The sequence below is a fragment of the Mesoplodon bidens genome (genome assembly GCF_964165515.1).
Source record: "Mesoplodon bidens genome assembly, chromosome: 11".
NCBI lineage: Eukaryota > Metazoa > Chordata > Mammalia > Artiodactyla > Ziphiidae > Mesoplodon > Mesoplodon bidens.
The window spans coordinates 19,624,074-19,643,918 of NC_138167.1; the positions used below are offsets into that span (position 1 = coordinate 19,624,074).

A 19,845-nucleotide genomic window follows, 5' to 3' on the forward strand; every position below is an offset into this window, starting at 1 on the left:
GTACTGGGAAAACAGAATATTATTATTTATCCTTAAAATATTTGTCTGAGATTCCAGTTAAACGTGGTGTAATATAAGACCATTTCTCCACAATCCTTCCAGAAACTCACTGAAACAAGTATTTTTTAAAGTGTAATCCGTAGGAGAAAGAGAATAGGAGACAATAGTACCGAGTGACGTCAACCATTCTGGAAGGCAGAAAGCGGAAAGAGAGAAATCACCAACTCTGTAGCCTAGAAGGAACTGAAACCACATTGCAAAGGAGACACTGAAGAAAATCTGATTTCCTTCACAGAAGCTCACAAAGACTCAGAAGAGAGGCACCAGGGATTTTAAAAGGTAAAGCTGAAGTAGGGAGTTTTGATAAAAATCTGCATAACCGTTACTGAATGGCATTAACTTGGGATGAGTACAATCAGTAAGAGTTTTATTTTTCTCTCACCACCACCCTCAACCCCACTTTTTAAAACCTAGCTCCCCATGTGGAGATGACCAGGCTGATCCTGTTGTGTTCCCAGTCACTTTTAAGTATGAGTCCAATCTCGTTTTCAAGTATTTAAAAGACCCAGTATGAACTGAAATGAAATTTTCATGTCACATTGACAGCTGTTTCTCCCTGGTCAACCCTCACCCCAAACCCAGCAGCTGGAATGTGCCCTCCTATTTTTTCACCACTCTCCTTGTTCCATCTTCTCTCCACTCCCCAGCTGCAATTTTTGGGTTCCCCAGGGTCATGTGCACCAGCAACAAGAGGAAACGGGAACAGACTTGTCTAGGACCATTATATTCTGGCATTGCCCTCCCACCCCGTCCCATGGCAAATGGTCAAATGCTGGCTTTTTATAGCATCATAGGGCATCTATGGATGCTTCATACACCCGTCTTCTCTTACCGCCCCACCAAAGGAGACCTCTGCCCTGCAGTTGCCCACTGCAGTAGTGCACACCCTGCCTCACCTCCAATTGGGCCCCTTCAGCTCTGGCGCTGGCATTACACCCTCTAAACAGCCTCTGACAGCTGGCCTCTCCTTGCCCCAGAAAGCAGCCTTCTTGGACAGGATCCTTTCTGGCTGATTCTGATATGGCTCCTTTCCTAAGAGTCCTCATAGCTCATGGCATCTTTGCCCCACAAAACTCTGGAATTGTAAACTGCATCCTCTGAAGAACTCTCTCTTGACTCTTCCATCACAGGCAGCACCAGCCAGCCTTGACTGACCCAGGGGAGAGTCAGACACTGGTATATACCCTGCCCCCCAAATGCCAGGGAACACAAATAAAGTGCGCTCAAGAAATCTCCAGGCTCCACTCCAGACCCTTTCAGCAAAGGGACCCACTGATCTCCTCACATAGTTTTGGGTGAGGATACTGTAGGAGAGATGGGAGTATCCCTCATTCCCTCCTCCCCTCCTCCAGGGTAAAGGAGGGGAAATGCCAAGCACACCTTGCTTGGCCAACAATTTTTTTCCAAATAATGCTTTTCTTCCCTGCCTGCTCAATCTCCAGCCTTCTGTTAAATATAAATTGGAGATAAGTAATGAGTTAAAAGTTTATAGAACTAATTTTGCTGTCCTTTAGGAAGTTCTTTGGATACATCAAAATGTATCTGCTTGGAATGTATAGGTACTTGTCTCTCTGTGTTCCCTACAGTATCTGCTGGGGATTGGTTCCAGGATGCCCCCTCAGACACCAAAATCTGAGGATGCCCAAGTCCCTTATATAAAACCACGTAGTACAGTCGTGGGTATGGAGGGTCGACTCTACTAGAGCCTCAGTGGAGACCATGGCCCCATTTAACATCCTGTCTTACCCATATAAGGTTCATATACACCTACCTCTGGGGCTCCACACCCACCTAGCCCAGCCAGGTAACTACTTCTTCCTAATTCCAGCAGGAAATGAGAGATTTATTCACTGGAGAAATGAGCCACAAGAGATCCAGGCTTAAGGGAAGCTAAACACTTTCCAGGGAAAATAATGAATATCCACACACTAAATGATGAAACCACTAGTTCCCTACAGTGGTCCACAAAACATAGGCAGAAAGTCCTAAGCAGATTGGATGATTCTTCCTGAAAAAACTGTATAATGCCCTGAGAAAAGACCTAGAATTAAGAATAGTTGGGAATCCTCCAATGAAATGGCCTAGTCACTTCCCTGTGGTCATAAAACTATGAAATGGACCAGAGAAGGCACCAAGCATGTGTACAGAGCTTCCCAGAGGCTTCTTGCTGCCTCATTCTTAAATATAAATGGGTTGCCACAGGTCACCAGATATTTGAAGCCTCCTATGTGAAAGGTAACCCCCTCCTCCCAAAAAAACAGAAACAAATAAGAGGTATAGGGGAGGAGCAATACAGAGAGTAGGAAGAAAATGTTTTAATTATAATTAATTTCCTCAGAAATATAGAAAAGATATTTCATCCATGAAACAAGAACATGATGTTATTATTTAAATAATTAGAGGTTTTTTTTCTTTTTGCAGTATGTGGACCTCTCACCGTTGTGACCTCTCCCGTCGCGGAACACAGGCTCCAGACGTGCAGGCCCAGCAGCCTTGGCTCACAGGCCCAGCTGCTTGGCAGCTACGTAGGATCCTCCCGGACCGAGGCATGAACCCGTGTCCGCTGCATCAGCAGGCAGACTCCCAACCACTGCGCCACCAGGGAAGCCCTAGAGAATTTTTAATGGCCTTAGAAATATGAAGACTAAAATTTTTAAATTCAAGGAAAAGGTTGGAAGATAACATTGATGAAATCTATCCCCTTCCCAAATTGGACATTTGGGGAGAAATTTTTTTAATTAGAGGATCAGTCAAGGCAGTCTAACAATAAACAAATAGGAGATTAAGAAAAAGAAAAGAAGAAAGAGGAGAGGAAGAAATTATCAAAAGATATATGACCAGAAAATTTCCTAGGATGAAAGGACTCATGTCATGGTAAAGTTTCCAAACACAAGCAATAAAAAGAGATCCTGAATGTTTCTGGAAAGAACAAAAATAGGTTGCATGTAAAAAGGATCTGAAATAAGAGTGCCCTTTGACTTCTCATTAATGACACAGGAAACTAGAAAATAATATAGTAATTCCTTTAAAACTTGGATGCAAAATCATTTCTAACTCAGAAAGCTGTTCATAATCAAATATCAACCTAGTGTGATACAACAAAAGCATTTTCAGGCATGAAAGGAATCAAAACATTTACCTCTTATATACCCTTTAATTGGAAACTACTGAAGGATATGCTCCACACAAATGAGGAAGTAAACTAAGAAAGAGGAAGCCATGATTCAGAAATCTGGGGGCCTAACACAGAGGATACAGGATGCCAAGGAGAAGTCTTAGAAAGACAGCTGTGCAGCTGTCCTGGAGAGAAACCAGGACAGATTGGAACAAGAACAAGAAGGGTGGCAGAAAAAAAATAGTCCAGGAAAAATAAAAAAGGACTTACAGATAAATGGATACACTTGATCTATGCAAAATTATAGAGGCTATTTGAGAGTTGGGAATAATTCATAATAAACACATAGTAGAGTGAGCAAATGGAAGAAAAGAATGCAATAATTAACTACAGGAAAAACAAAAGGTTGTGTAAGAAAAAAAAATGTAACCATAATATACTATTTGACTCACCAGTGACTTTTTAAAATGTAATTCCATCTGTTGCTCAAATGATCCACTGCACTTTGAATAAAATCCACACTCCTTACCATGGCTTAAAGGAGTATTCATGATGTGGCCCTATCATGAAACTTTTCTCCTCTCTCACTAAACTCCAGGAAGTTTAGCAAGCTAACTCTGCTGCTCACTATGCATGGGACGTTACCTCCAGATCACCCCATGTTTTTTCATGGTACTCAGGTCTCAGCACAAAATTCACCACCTTCTCTGTGAGGCTTTCCCTGACCAGCCAGTATAAATTAGTATTGGCTTCCTCTCAGCTCTATCACTATAACATCACTTTATTTTATTTTCTTACTACTGCATCACTAATTGGAATATTTTATTTGTTAGCACAAGAGAGTAAATTAGAATAACTTTAGTTAATATTTATGTAGTACTTATTTCAAACCACTGATAGAAGGGCTCTACATTTGTTTTTTTATTCAATCCTCACAGCATCCTGTGGGGTAGGTACTATTATTACCACCATTTTATAGATAAGAAAACACACCAGCAGTCTGGTCCCAGATTTTGCCCATAACCATCATGTTACGTGGCCTTTCCCTATGAGTGCCGTGAGAGTGTTGACTCTGCCGAGTCTTCATTCTCATAGCCTCAAGACCTTGAGCAGTGCCGGCTGCTTACACAGTAAGTACTCTTCAAATGTTTGTTCAGTAAGTGCATTATAGTAATCTGAAGTCATCATCCTGAGGGAAATGAAAAGAAGGGGGTGGATATTCTTCCTTCTTCGCTATTAGTTATATCACCACATCTCAGTTTTGTTTACCTTTTGGCACCACCTGCTCTGGTTCTTCTAGTTTTTGGATCTCTTAATCAAGAGATTTCTATCTTCCTTACAGGCTTTGGGTCCTTTGGTGGCTCCATCACATTACTATTTTTTTTTTTTTTTTTTGCGGTACGCGGGCCTCTCACTCTTGTGGCCTCTCCCGTTGCAGAGCACAGGCTCTGGACGCGCAGGCTCAGCGACCATGGCTCACGGGCCCAGCCGCTCCACGGCATGTGGGATCTTCCCGGACCGGGGCACGAACCCATGTCCCCTGCATCGGCAGGCGGACTCTCAACCACTGCGCCACCAGGGAAGCCCTCACATTACTATTATCTCTCCTTTTCTCTCTAATCCTGTTAACACTGTATTAACTTGTCTGCTACCCAAGGACTGAAGGACAAGATGGCCCCGCCCTCTGGTCTGTGCCCAGGGTGAAATGGATGTGATGGTGATTGTTTCTTGCACCAAGGGGATCCAGTGAGTTGCCTAAAGGGCATCTGGGAGACTCCTTGATGGAGTGATGGAGGAAGAGCAGGAAGCTAGAGACCACTCCTCACTGGACCTTTAGTCCAGGGAGAAATCCAGAGTGCATACAAGCAGAAAAAGATGATCTGGTCCCAAGGGACACTAAGACAAAACATTCCAGTGAGGGTTTAGACAGCCAGAGAGCTCAGGTGGCCAGGAAAGGGAGCTCTATAAGAGTGTAACATGTGTTTCCATTTATAGGCCCAAAAGACCCTAAACAAAGTCCCAATAAAACCAACTCATTCCTCTATCTTTTCCACACCACCACCACCCCACTAGTCCAAGCACCATCACCTCTTCCTTGCATGTCACCACAGTCTCCTAACTCAGCCTCAGCCAGAGTGTGCTTTCCTGATGGTGAATCTCCTCATGTGAGGGTCTTTCATAATCTGAAGAGTCTGAGAATTTCCCAGCCCTTCAAGACCTGGTTCCTTCGGGCTTAACTGTTCTCCCCTCAACTTATCTCTTTCCTTTTGCATTTTACTATAATCAGAAAGAAGAAACCAGGCTGCAACTTCAATTCTTTGCTTGGAAATCTCAGCTAAATATCTCAGTTCATCACTTACAAATTCTGCTTTTCACATAACTGTAATACACAAACCCACTAAGCTTTCTTCTACTATATAATAAGGATCCCCTTTCTGCTGATTTCCATAAATATATTCTCCAGTACTTTCAGAGCCCTCATCAGCGGTGCTTTTAACATCCATATTTCTAACAACCGGTTCAAGACAATGTAGGCTTTTCCTTTTGTACTCCTCAAATTTTCTTCCATCCTCTGCCCAATGCCCAATTCACAGCCACTTCCACATTTTCAGTTATTTGTTACAGTAGCACCCCATTTCTAGGTGCCAAAATCTATATTCATTTTCTATTGCTGCTGTAACCAATTACCATACATTTTGTGGCATTATCTTACAGTTTTGGAGGTCAGAAGTCCCAAGTCAAGGTATCAGCAGAGCTACATTCCTTCTGGAGGCTGTAGGGTGAGAATCTGTTTCCTTGCCTTTTCCAGCTTGTAGAAGCCACCTGCATTCCTTGACTCATGGTTCCTTCTCCATCTTCAAAGCAAGCAGCGTAGCATCTTCAAATCTTACTCCCTCTCTCTTTCCCCCCAACCTCTGCTTCCATTGTCACATCTCCTTCTCTTCCTGTGACCCTCCTGCCTTCCTCTTGTAGACCCCTGTGATTACACTGGCCGCAACCAGAATACCAAGGATAGTCTCCCCATCTCAAGAGCTATAACTTAGTCATACCTGCAAAATCTCCTTTACCATAAAAACTTCAGAGGATTGAGCCATAGACATAACTGGGGGTTCATTACTCAGCTTACCACACTCACCAACCCCTTATGCTAGGCCAGGTATTGGATTACATGCGTTTGCACAGTGGCAAAAAACTGGATGTGCTCCTTGCCCTCAAGAAATGTATGATCGGGCTTCCCTGGTGGCGCAGTGGTTGAGAGTCTGCCTGCTGGTGCAGGGGACACGGGTTCGAGCCCTGGGCTGGGAGGATCCCACATGCCGCGGAGCGGCTGGGCCCGTGGGCCACAACTGCTGAGCCTGCTGGTCTGGAGCCTGTGCGCACTGCGATGAAGAGTGGCCCCTGCTTGCCACAACTGGAGGGAGCCCTCGCACAGAGACGAAGACCCAACACAGCAAAAATAAATAAATTAATTATTAAAAACTCCTACCCCCAACATCTAAAAAAAAAAAAAAAAGAAGAAATGTATGATCTAGTGGGAGAGTCACATACCAATCCCAAAACCGTATAGATAATCACACCAGTAAATAACTGTAAATTGCAATTAGTGTTCTAAAGGACTGGGAATCACTGGGGGGTTGTGATGTTATCTCTGAGGTAGCGACATTAAGTCTGAGGCTGGCAGGGTGATAAGGAGCCAGCTGGAGACTTCCCTGGTGGCCCAGTGGGTGAGACTCCGTACTCCCAGTGCAGGGTGCCCGGGTTTGATCCCTGGTCAGGGAATTACATTGTGCATGCATGCCGCAACTAAGAGTTCTCATGCCACAATGAAGATCCCACGTGCTGCAACTAAGACCCGGCACAGCCTAAGTAAATAAATAAATATTAAAAAAAAAAAAAAAAGGAGCCAACTTGATGGGGAGTAGGAAGAAGGCCTTTAAAGCAGAGGGATCAGCAAGTGCAAAGGCCCGGAAGGAAAAGTTTGGGGGATGAAGGGAGATGGAAACAGTGGTAACAAGGTGAGGCTGCAAAGGTAAGAAGGACCAGATTTTGGGGGCTTCTAGAGCATGGGAGGGACTTTGGGCTTTATTCAAAGCATAAGAGGAAGGGGTGGAGGAATTTTTTTTTTTTTTTTTTTGGTACGCGGGCCTCTCACTGTTGTGGCCTCTCCCGTTGTGGAGCACAGGCTCCAGATGCGCAGGCTCAGCGGCCATGGCTCACGGGCCCAGCCGCTCCACGGCATGTGGGATCTTCCCGGACTGGGGCACGAACCCGTGTCCCCTGCATCGGCAGGCGGACTCTCAACCACTGCGCCACCAGGGAAGCCCTGGAGGAATTTTTGAAACAGATGACAGATGTGATCACTCTGCTTTGTGAAGAATAGATTAGGGGTGGGAGGTGGGGATAACCAAGAGGTGAGCAAAAATAGAAACATATATACCACCTGAAAAGAAGACAGTAGCTTGAACTAGGCACATGGTAGATAAAGTGGAGAGAACCAAACTCATGTAAGTTATATCTTGGACCAAAAATAACTGATGGGACTTGGTATAATTTAGTGTCATTCAAAAGTCTGGGTATGGGCTTCCCTGGTGGCACAGTGGTTGAGAGTCCACCTGCCGATGCAGGGGACACGGGTTCATGCCCCCGTCTGGGAAGATCCCACGTGCCATGGAGCGGCTGGGCCAGTGAGCCATGGCCGCTGAGCCTGCGCGTCCGGAGCCTGTGCTCCACAACAGGAGAGGCCACAACAGTGAGAGGTCTGCGTACCGCAAAAAAAAAAAAGTCTGGGTATGACCATAGGTGTGGGTGGGTTATGAGGAATGTAGTGCAACAATGGAGATGAGAAATTAAAATGACTGAGATGCAAGAAAGGGGAATGGGCCAGCCATGCACCTTGTAATAATACGAGAAGAGAGGACTTGAGATGGAAGAGAGAATCAGGAGACAAGTGCTAAAACTCTTCAGTGGTGAATGAGGTAGAGTGACAGCGTGTCTCTCCATGACAGCTATGAGGTAGAGAGTGGGCACAGACTACTAGTATGAGCAGTGGCAAGGGGTTCTATAGGGGCTGTCTGATGTGGAGACAGCATGGGCAGGGTGAAGGAGACCAGCCCCCTCTAATTCGGAGAGGGGAGAGAGTAGAGAAAGTGAGTCACCTCCCCTGTAGAGGGAAGTGACCTCACCTGAGGGCAGGAGGAAGGGGAAACATCTAGGAGAGGAGAGGGGGGTGTGCTAATACTGAGTTGCAAAGGATACTGTGGACGAATTTGGGTGGGAGGTTCTAGTGAGGGTTGAGTCAAGAGAGAAAACCCAGAGCACCAAGAGACAGTGAAGGATGGAGACATTGTGAGCAAAATGTGATTTGCTGAATTTAACTGATTGCAAGCTTGCCAGTGGTATGAGTTCTAATAGTTCATTCCTCAAGGATGTTGGGTACTCAGGCCTCTGTATTTACCAGTGGTCTGGAAGGGAGCCAGGCACGCTTTTCCTCATGGTCTTTTATGGTAAAGGAATGAGTGATTGAATCTAGGTCCAGAAGTCTGGGGTTGGGTGAAAGTGGACCACGTATGTGCCTAAAACACTCTTACTTCCTTGTTCACCTGACCTTCTCTCATGCTTCTGCTCAAACATCACCTCCACTGATTTCAAGCCTTCCCTGTTTTCTCTGACTAATCTTTTTCATGTACCACTGTCTTTGTGCAGACTTCTACTGTAACCCGCATTATACTTTATTGCGTTACTTTTTATATATCTCTTTCTGAATAGAGCAATTTCTCAAGAGTATGAATAATGCTTGAATTATTTCCATTCACCTATTACCTAGTATAAAGCCTGGTAGTCTTAGTAAGAGCTACGTGTTTAATTAAATGAAACTCAAGTCAATCATTGTTTGCTAGTCATTATTATAAATGTTAGGTTTCAAGAAGAGTTTGTATACTTTTTTTTTTTTTGGCTTGTAAACAACAGAAATTTATTTCTTATCGACCTGGAGGCTGGGAAGTTCAAGACCAAGGCAGATTTGGTGTATGGTGAGGGCCCACTTCATGGCTCATAGAAGGCCATCTTCTCTTCTGTATATTCTTAATATAATAGTTACTGTAAAGTTTGTTGTACATATTATGTTTAACTGCTTTCTCAATAGATAATTTAAAAATTTTTTAATTTTACATTGGAATATAGTTGATTTACAATGTTAGCTTCAGGTGTACAGCAAAGGATAATTTTTAGTTAGTTATCATTAAATATAATAGTTTGGAGATTTTGTCAAGAAATATATCCTTGGTCTTAACTGATTGTGCTGAATTACCCAGAATTTCAGATTTCCTTGATAATGGCTCTAGAGTCAAATTAATTCCACTACAAGGGATTTCCATTTTTTTGTTTTAATTTCAATTTTGAATGTAATAAACTCACATGGTCAAAAAGGAAATGCACAAATGTAGACAGTGAAGAGGCTCGTGGAGACTTTCCTTTAATCTGTGTCTAGAGAGCTTACTCATTCTTTCCTCGACTAGCTGTTTTTTTTTTTTAACCTCATTCTTTTTTTTGGCTGCATTGGGTCTTCATTGCAGTGCACGGGCTTCTCATTGCGGTGGCTTCTCTTGTTGCCGAGCACGGGTTCCAGGTGTGTGGGCTTCAGTCGTTGCGGCACGTGGGCTCAGCAGTTATGGCTCACAGGCTCTAGAGCACGGGCTCAGTAGTTGTGGCGCACGGGCTTAGTTGCTCTGCGACATGTGGGATCTTCCCAGGCCAGGGCTTGAACCTGTGTCCCCTACATTGGCAGGCGGATTCTTAACCACTGCGCCACCAGGGAAGCCCCAAAAGACAACATTATGATGCTGGGAATGAGGGGTCATTTGCAACCACATTATCTTAACTACATAGTCTGAGATAGATTTAATAGTTCAACATCATTGTTAATACTTAGTTTAATTAAAAGTGTCTTGTATTTACGTGTACATGTGTGAAATGACATACGAATGAGAGTATTGACTGCAGCATTGTTTGTAATAACAAAAGATTGGAAGTCACCACATATTCATCAGGTATAAAAAAGAATGAGGTCCGGGCTTCCCTGGCACAGTGATTAAGAATCCGCCTGCCGATACAGGGGACACGGGTTCAAGCCTTGGTCTGGGAAGATGCCACATGCTGCAGAGCAACTAACCCTGTGGCCACAACTACTGAGCCTGCGCTCTAGAGCCCTCGAGCCACAACTACTTAGCCCACGCACTGCAACTGCTGAAGCCCACATGCCTGGAGCCCATGCTCCGCAACAAGACAAGCCACCGCAATAAGAAGCCCGTGCACCGCAACAAAGAGTAGCCCCTGCTCACCACAGCTAGAGAAAGTCTGCGTACAGCAACAAAGACCCAACGCAGCCAAAAAAAAAAAAAAAAAAGTTGTCTTTTAACATCAAATGGTAGACTGATGGACTACTGTGAATAAATGTTCTAAGAACATTGGTCAAGAGGAGGAAAGGTGCCAGTAGACCAGCAGACACAATGTTAATGTAAGAGGCATGCATGAAATAATTAAAGGAGCACAAAACTTATTGACATTCTCTATCTACATATTCACTGAATTACTGACATTACTAATTAGAGCAAATAGAATACAGAACTAAAAGGAAAGGAAAATAATTATCAGGAAACTTTTAAATAGTGAATATAGTAAGTGGCAAAATTGTCCACAGAAGATTTGAGAAGTCTTGGTTCTTTAGGTTTTTAAGTGGAATAGAATTGAAAGCTAGAAAAATAAACTCAAAAGAACAATCCTTCTTTAGCAGAAGTAAACGCCTAAAATGACCTAATAGATTTTTTCTTTCAAAATTCCAATATTCAATGAACACTGCTTCTCAGTGCCTCTTTTGTTGGATTTGTTTGTCTGTGTATGCATTAATTATTTTGCTTAAGAACTGCTTTGTTTGCAAACAACAACAACAAAATCCCCATGTTAAACAGTACTGGAATTTGTTAACATTCCTAGACACGTGACTTTGTTCTATATTCTAAGTCAGTTCCTTGGGATGTGGCAGGGACGCTTTCTCTTTACATACTGCCTAAATCTGAAGATGGTAGCGATTTAGTGGACTGGCATTGTTGAGTTTGATCCTTATGATTTTCATGGGTCCAGTTCATTTTGTTATGTAGCATCTTTTTGAATGAACTTTCCCAGAAATGTGTGCAATGAATGCTTACAATCTATGTACAGTTTCACCACTAAAAAATCAATCAGGAAAAACTAGCTGCATAAAATGAATTTGGCAATAAGCATTAAAACATGTAAGTACTAACTGTTGCCTGGTTTTATAACCCTCTGTCTTTTGGAAGTCAATTAAAACTTCGACTCCAAATAAATCCAGATGTGGAAAAAAATGTATCTGCTGTTTGAAAACAAAGAAGTATAAAACAGAATCAATTAATCTGGATCTAGGAAGTCTAGAAAGGGGTCATTGATTTGCCTCAACCAATACCTGTAAGAGCCCCAATGATGGTACAAGGTTCACGGAAGAGAGGAAATGTGAGTGCAGAAATTGCAGGATATGACCAATATCTTATTTCCTGACTTCAAAAGGTAACCCTACTCTTACCTTACCATCTTCCACCCACATTCATTCTACTATAAAACAAGTCACTTTCTCAAGAAGTGCCTGGGGGCTGAGCCACATGGTGAGTGGCATGATGGAGGGCAAAAATGCGGAGGACGTATGAGGAAGAAGGAGTTAGAAATGAATATATGGAAATGCAAAAGCTCATGTTGAGGAATAGCAAATCCTCCATAATGATTGGAGGAGCACATCCACATAGAAGAGAGGATAGATTAGGAAAAGACCTCATGCACTAAGTTCAGTTCAGTAGACAATGGTGAAGTCATAGAGGTATTTTGGGTGGGTGAATGATGTAATCAAAATAATGCTTTAGGAAAATTAAGAAAAAATAATCTTGAGACCAGTTGAGAGACTTTTGAAATAATGCAAGTACACCAGCAATGGGAAAGAGAGAACATATAGAAACAGATAAAACAGAATCCGCAGCATATGGTATCTGATTGAATGTAGGGGATAAGAGAGTAAGAAAGAAGTGAAAGATGGTTGGACTTGGGCCAAATATCCACCCTTACTCTAATTAGCTGTGGCTGAGGCAGTGGTCATCTGGTAGCAACATAACCATGTAGACCTATTTGGGTAGGGAAGTTACCAATGAAATGGGAAGGGTAGGTACCCCAAACTACTAAACTCTGCTAAGAAATTGTGTACTAACCCTGTTTAATAAAAACAGCCATGCATACACTTCAAAATGAGATGAAGATCAAAGAAATTAGGGTGCAGCTTCTGTGGCATCAAGTTCTATTCTGTGACTATATTGTAGAGGATCAGAATATGACATCCTAAAATATGCCACTTTGGGATAAGGATTATTTTAAACTGAAAGCACGAGAGACCCAACAGATGCAACAGGAAGGCTTCCTGGAACCTCCCTTCTCTGACTAAAAGCAGAAACTTCTGAGAAAAGAGGACTGCCAAAAATCTCCTCTCCTGAAGAAGTTTTACAGCCATGAAGAAGACAGAAAGTCAGTACTGAGATGGACCCGCACAAATATTCCCCCTCTAGTATCCTCCATATATTTACCTTCCCACAGTTTGCTGCCCTTGGAAACTTAAAACGTTTGCCTTTACAAATTTGTTTCTCTTTGTTAAGATGCCATATAAACCCAAGTTCTAACCACCCCTTGAGTTACTCATCACTGAGTTTCTTCTGTATGTATGCAAGCTGCAAGAGCTAATAAACTCTGGTTTTCTCTTGTTAATCTGTCTTTTGTCAGCCTAATTTGCATGATGCCAGGAAATGAACCTAAAAGGAAAACGGAAACTTTTTTCTCCCTCCTCTACACTATGTACTTGATGAGGTAAAAAGAAGAAACTGATAACTCATGTGCTGCTAAAAGGCAAAAAATAATTGCTTGCCTTTTGGACTAAAGGCAGGTATTTTCAATATTCAAAGGGCAGTGTGGCTCTCTTGCTTATACATTTACATATCTCAGCTGATTTCAGGTGCAAGAGCCAATAGCACTCCACTGTTCTAAATAACTAGATCATTTCAGTATTTTCCACCAGGCTTTCACGCTGTATGGACTGCATTGCCTTGGTTTTAACAATAAATAATTTAGATATAAATTTTTGTGCCTATGTGTATTTGTGCATTTTGCTGAGGTGATTATCCATTCTTCTAAGAGTTGCAAAGTGACATCAAAAAAGAGCTAGAAGCACTGGTGAGGGAGATAGCACACTGGACTAGGAATCAAATATAGCTAGTTTCTCATAATGTTGGGCAGTTTGTGATCTTAAACAATTTAAGTGAGTTTTCTGATCTTCATTTTCCTTGCCTGTAAAATGGGAGTTAATAATAGTCGCCATGCTTTCCTCATATGACTGTTTTGAGGTTACAATTCAATGTTACGTAACTTATATAGCATTTAAAAATATAAAGCATCTCACTTTTGTTAAGCAAAGAAGTCCTTCCCAAAACCTGGATGTGTTTCTACTATGAACACCAACATTAACCTTGCAAGTACAAACCATTCACTAACCTTGAAAAACATGGAATCCTTGAGCAATGCATTATTATGCTTCCCCAAGTGACCTTACAGCCCCATTTTAACTCTACCTCTTATCGTCAAAGTTCAAAGAAACATTTACTGTGATTTCAGATTCCTGCCCTAATATCTAGTACTAAAATCAAAACAATATAACTTTGAATCTGAATCAGCTAAAATGAAATGAAATGTACTAGGCAAAATTGCCCTTTCATAGTGATGGAATGTTAACAACTGCTGAGTGATCATCGTGTGCACATCCACCCTTGGCCTTATGCCGGAAATCCATTGAGGTCTTTGCTGGTCACGTAAGAGACATTTGTAGCTTGTTTGGCTTAGAACATCCCAACAGGTGCCCCTTCTGTCTAGATGTATAAGGAGTCAGGTAGAATTTGAACTCTAATTATGTCCTAGGATTCTTAACCATCTCCAGTCAAAATAGCAAAAACATTTCTCAGACTAGGGGATAGACTGTACATGCAATTGATGAAATATTCAGATCTACATAACAAAATTTAAAAAAACTAGTGAATTGGTTCTTTTTAGATGAAATATAAGACTATTAATGGAACTAGCTGAATTTTACAAATTTTTCAATCACAAAGAATCACGTTTTTCAGTATGACTTTTCCTGATTACTGCTTGTTGTAATGTAATTTCCTCTGTTTTTTTTTTTTTTTTTTTCACTTGTCTTCCTTTTTCTTCTCTTCTCGACCCTTTCCCTAAATTTCTGGAGCATGATTATCTCTTCTTTTAAGATTTTCTTTCTCCCATTAATCACTGAACATGAGAGAAATATTTTGCAAAATGGCTTTTCCCACAAAAGGGGCATGGCCTATATGACAATAGGAAAACGTTTATATGCTATACTGTATTAATAAGGTGATCTCATTTCTGAGTTATTTTAAGGATGTAAGACAATTTCTAGGGTGATATTATTCATCTTGTAGATTTGAGAAGACTAATTAGAAGCACAGGTGCAACTGGCACATTATGAACCCTTGTGTGATAGAAAAGACTGATTCTGCTGTGGCTTCATATTTACAACTGACATTGTGAATCATAGACTAGATCTTATGATAAAAATGTATGCAAATATTTACAAAGTTATGTTTAGGAATCAGAGCATCCCAAATGCTTCATTTTGAAACGTTTTAAACATTTGAGTTGCACCCAAGTTTGATGTACATGGATTCCAATTTCAGTAGCCTTAGTTGAATGGCCACTGACATGTATTACCAAATGGGCTACAGAGACTCAGTAAAGCCCATCAGTAGGAATGTTACCATATGTCACTTTAAATGTTTAGGGCATTTGGACAGCTGTTAAGGGGATAAAGTTACAACACAAAGGTTGCCCACATTTACAACTGTAAAGTGAGCAGACCAGCCACGGTCTCCTCCTGTGCTCAGAAAGAATGATGTACCATATAGGAAGTGGAGGATGCCTGGGATAATGATGTCTATCATGGGAGGTACCAGATTCTCACTCTAATATGGTAACTAAATCCCCTCGGGCATAATAAGGCTGAACATTCCACTGGGTTTCCGTAGAGTGGCATCTGTTAGTTAGAGGAATTACAGTTGCCAAGCCTAAAATAAGACAGAGAAAACTCTTCATTTTCATCTTTCTACACCCATTGAGGAGAGGCCACTCAGAGAACCAAACAACCTGAAACCCCCAAAGATATAACTAACCCAAACACTCACAGTGCCCACAGTTTAGAAACAACTCTTCATTTATGCACAGAAAAAGTTTACTCATAAGCCTAGACCTCTCAGGTTATACTATCCAGCTGTGCACTTTAAAAAATTACAGAAACTTCAATTTAATAGAGTCAGGAGCCCAGAAGAGGGAATTCTCCGGGCCTGCAATGATAGCAGAGCCCAACAACAAGAAGAAAGACTCCAGCAGCAACTCGGTCAGTGAAAAGCTATGGACTCTGTTTACTAGAGCCGTTCCAATGTCCTTCTCCCCTCTATAAAGACTTCTTTCCTTGCTGCGCAGAGACTTCCTTGTGGCTCGCCTTGGTCGCGGACCCCGAATTGCAATTCTCTGCTGATCCCAAACAAAACCATCTTTGCTGGAGAAATATTTGCCGCAGTCTATTTGTTTTAGGTCAACCCTTCCCTGGTCTATCTCTCTCTCTCTTTTTTTTTTTTTTTTTTGGCAGTACGCGGGCCTCTCACTGTTGTGGCCTCTCCCGTTGCGGAGCACAGGCTCCGGACGCGCGGGCTCAGCGGCCATGGCTCACGGGGCCCAGCCGCTCCGCGGCATATGGGATCTTCCCGGACCGGGGCACGAACCCGTGTCCCCTGCATCGGCAGGCGGACTCTCAACCACTGCGCCACCAGGGAAGCCCCTTGGTCTATCTCCTAATATTAGAAATAATGAACTGAAGGGGAGCAGAATAGATCACCCCTAAAATATGCCTCTTTGGCACAAGGATTATTTTGAACTGATTATCTCTGAAAGGCTGCAGACACAAAAGAATATTTGAACACAGAGTAGAAGTTGCATTTACAATGGAAATCCCCATTTGTAAGGGTGTCTCCCTCTCTGTACCGAGAAGGTACCGACTTAAATCTGCAATTTTCTGTGCATTGTCTGATAACCTCCCATAACTGGTTTGCTCCACTGCTGCTCCAGCATCTTTCTTTTGTCTGTAGCTGAAGATGATATTTAAGGCGATAGCTTGGGCCATTGCAGGGAGTGACTCAGTTTTCCTGGGTATCTTCCATGTACACAGGAGGTATACATGTTATTAAACTTCTGGGTTTTTTTTTTTTCCTGTTAATCTGTGTTTTATTACAGGGATATCTTAGCCAAGAATCTAGAAGGGTAGAGGGAAAATTATTTTTCCTCCCCTACAGAACTAAAAGTCCTGACCTGATGTAAGGGATAACATCTAAAATTATGAAAATAATTGGGAGATACACAACTACTGAAGAAAACCATAACTTGATTTTAATTCTTAGCATAAACCTCTGTAATAATCAGAGGACTGTTCTCGACTGTCTTTCACAAGGTTTTAAGCCCATTTCAAATGATTAGACCTTCTCAGGTTCAATGATCTGACAGGCAAGAGAAATTCTTGCCTACAAATGGAAAATTTTCTTAACTCATCTTCCTTTCTCTCTGTAGTTCTAAAATCAAATGAAGTTGTTTATTATGGAAACTCACTAAATGAAATATTGGCCAAAATTAAACTCTCATTTTTTGTTCTCCCTTTTTTCTTTCTCACCATTGCAGGTTCTACCACTGCCCTTTTGTTAGGCCTGCTTAACCAGCTATGCATCTCTGAGCCTGGCCTGAGGGGCCACATCCTGTGTCTGGAATGTGAATCCCCTCTCCCTGCCAGGCATCCTGTTGGGCCCCCTACGCGCACACACAAACAGCCCTCTCCCCTCATTTAACCATGCATCCCTGCCAATGGCTTCTTATCTCTGTCCTTTCAGATATGTGTCTCTTGTAAATCTCCACCTTAATTCAGTAAGTTATAGTATGTAATTACCATTTTTATACACATCCTATTCAATGTATATGCTATTTTTCTCACTCGGTTGCCCACTCTGTATGTGTCCATCTTAACATAATAGCTCCCAGGCAAGACCATGTCTGGAAAATTTGCTGAGGACAGAGCCTATCATGGTGTCTTGTGCAAATAACATTTTTTTTTTAAAGGATGACCTAAGTATGAGCAACACTTAGGTAAAAGATTAGTAGAAAGGTTTTTTGAAATAATAAAAACACACTTAAAGGAACCTTAAATACTCCTTAGATCACGCCTAAAATACATAAGCATTTCTTTCTTAATCTTAGTAAAATATCAGAAAACAGAAATGAGACTACTTGAAGATATCTTCAGTTCCTGTGTTATAAAAAGTACCTCGTAAAAGGGAAGGGGGTTTTGGACTCATGTTAAAGCACCCAGGAACTTACAGATAATCAACTACATACAGATAATCAACCACAGTTCCACATGGTACAGGGGAAAGTTGGAAAAGCAAGACCGTTTATTCTCATAATTTTCTCCTTTTACTCACTAATTCAATACTCAATCAAAGTGTATTTTTCAGCTGAAAGTAGACAGGCATGAGCAAGCCAGAAATTGAATCTCTTAACTCTAGAAGAGGAAGGCTGCTGACTTTTTCACCGCGGCGCATTTGCATATCTCTTCTTAATACAGAACTACGTTTCCACTCATTTCCTGCTTAATCATAGTGGAAATTTTTGTTTGGTGAAAAGGCACCATTGACATATTATTTCTCGTAAGTGAAGTTGTAGGCTGGAATGGGTTGTGGATAAGCCCAGTTGAAAACCGTACTTATCTCCCTCCTTGGAAACTCTGAAACTCAGCTTTTTTTTCTCCTCAAAGTTCAGACTGCATAGAGGAATCTCCTACTTCCAAGATGTTAGAAGGCAGGACCACTTGCCCATCCTTCACTTTCCTTTAAAAAAGCTGCACTTCAGTTTTTCATATCATTGCAGTTTTCCAGCGTGTAGGACCAGGAGAACAGAACCCTTAAATCTGTTCATTTCTACACCTAAACCTTCCCAAGGAAGAGGCAGCTGGGCTAATTATCCTTGATTAGCATAAGACTAAAAGACCCTAGGGTGTTCTTGAATAAAAGAAGGCCCTTAGGCTTCTTTGATTTGTAACTCTTAGAAGCTTGACTATTCACAAGAAACAAAGTAAGACAAGCCTTCGGTTTTTGTTTTTGTTTTTCTGCAGTACGCGGGCCTCTCACTGCTGTGGCCTCTCCCGTTGCGGAGCACAGGCTCCGGACGTGCAGGCTCAGCGGCCATGGCTCACGGGCCCAGCCGCTCCACGGCATGTGGGATCTTCCCAGACCGGGGCACAAACCCGTGTCCCCTTCATCGGCAGGTGGACTCTCAACCACTGCGCCACCAGGGAAGCCCAAGCCTTCTGTTTTAATAGCGGTGAGACAGCCCCCCTTACCTAGTTCTGCACCTCCCTCCTTTATAACTTAACACCGAGCAGAAAACCCGTTTACAGCCAGTGACATCCCCCAGACCTCTCCTCCGAAATTCCCCACCTCCTGTGCATCTTAGAAAACGGAGAAGAGCTTCCTCTTCCTTTCCGCGCTTCAAAACAGGCAGGGGAAGGAGCTGCGAGCAGCCTTTTATCTCGCTTCACGAATGCAGTTGTGAAAGAGCGTGAGGCGGGCGGTACATCCTGTGAGCGGGGGTTAAGCAGAAGTCTGAAGAGAAGAAGAATGTAAGGTCCTGTCCGACGATGACTGATAAGGGAAAAATTGCAAACGTTTGCGTGGCAAGAAACCATGTGGTCCTTCCTCCGTCCCCTTTCTGCCAACTGTGCGTTGGAGGAATCGCAGGCTCAATCCACACACACATTTTTGTAAAAGTACAGTCAGAATCATAAGCAGTTACCTTCATTGTTCGCTCGGCCGTGAGAGCAGCTCGAGGTGAGCGGAGGCAAAGGTGCTGCGTCCCAGGCGTTCCGGGCGGCGCGAGTCTGGGGAAGTGGCTGGAGTGGCGGCGGGCACACGTGGCGGGCGCCTCGCAGACTGGCCCGGGCAGCGGCGATCGCTGTCTCTCCTGCAGATTGCATCAGCAGGAAGAGTCTTGAGGATGTGTTTCCCCCAGACGGGCCCCAGACGGTAGAGCCTCTTCCGCACGAATATTCCGACCCGGCGCCCAGTCCAGACCCTTACCCACCGCTCACTCCTGGGGGTGGAGGATGTCAGCTTTTCAAACGCTTAACCCCTGAGTTAGTGCCTGGGTGTGCGTATATCATTGATGTGGGGATGTCAAAGAAAAAGAAGAAAAGCAAATCACAGATCATGATCGCCATTCCCTCCTTAGCTGGCTGCCTGCCCACCTCACTTTCCACATTCCCCAAAGTAACTTCCTGCATGCCCCTGCTCAAGATTATACAGTGGATCCCGGTCATCTAAAACAGAAAAATTTTAAATGTATATTTTGAATAGTAAAGAACACGTGCCTGTTTTTAAAGAGTTTGCCAATCTCTGTTTCTCACACCCCTTCCTCTAGTCCCTCAGTCCCCTGCTCAGTCAACATTTTTTGTC

At 42.7% G+C, this 19,845-nt stretch overlaps 1 protein-coding gene across 2 annotated transcripts in view; it reads right to left on the reverse strand.

Annotated features, from left to right (window-relative positions):
- The window catches only part of BCAT1 (branched chain amino acid transaminase 1), a 106,854-nt gene extending 87,314 nt beyond the window's left edge, over positions 1-19,540 (reverse strand). The window contains exon 1 of one of the 2 annotated variants that reach the window (XM_081249806.1): positions 19,187-19,540. In XM_081249806.1, coding sequence (XP_081105932.1) covers positions 19,187-19,192 — 6 coding nt within the window. In that variant the 5' untranslated portion in view covers positions 19,193-19,540. The remainder of the gene's footprint in view (positions 1-19,186) is intronic. The other variant, XM_081249805.1, reaches the window with a different exon arrangement.
- Between the last annotated feature and the right edge of the window lie 305 nt (positions 19,541-19,845).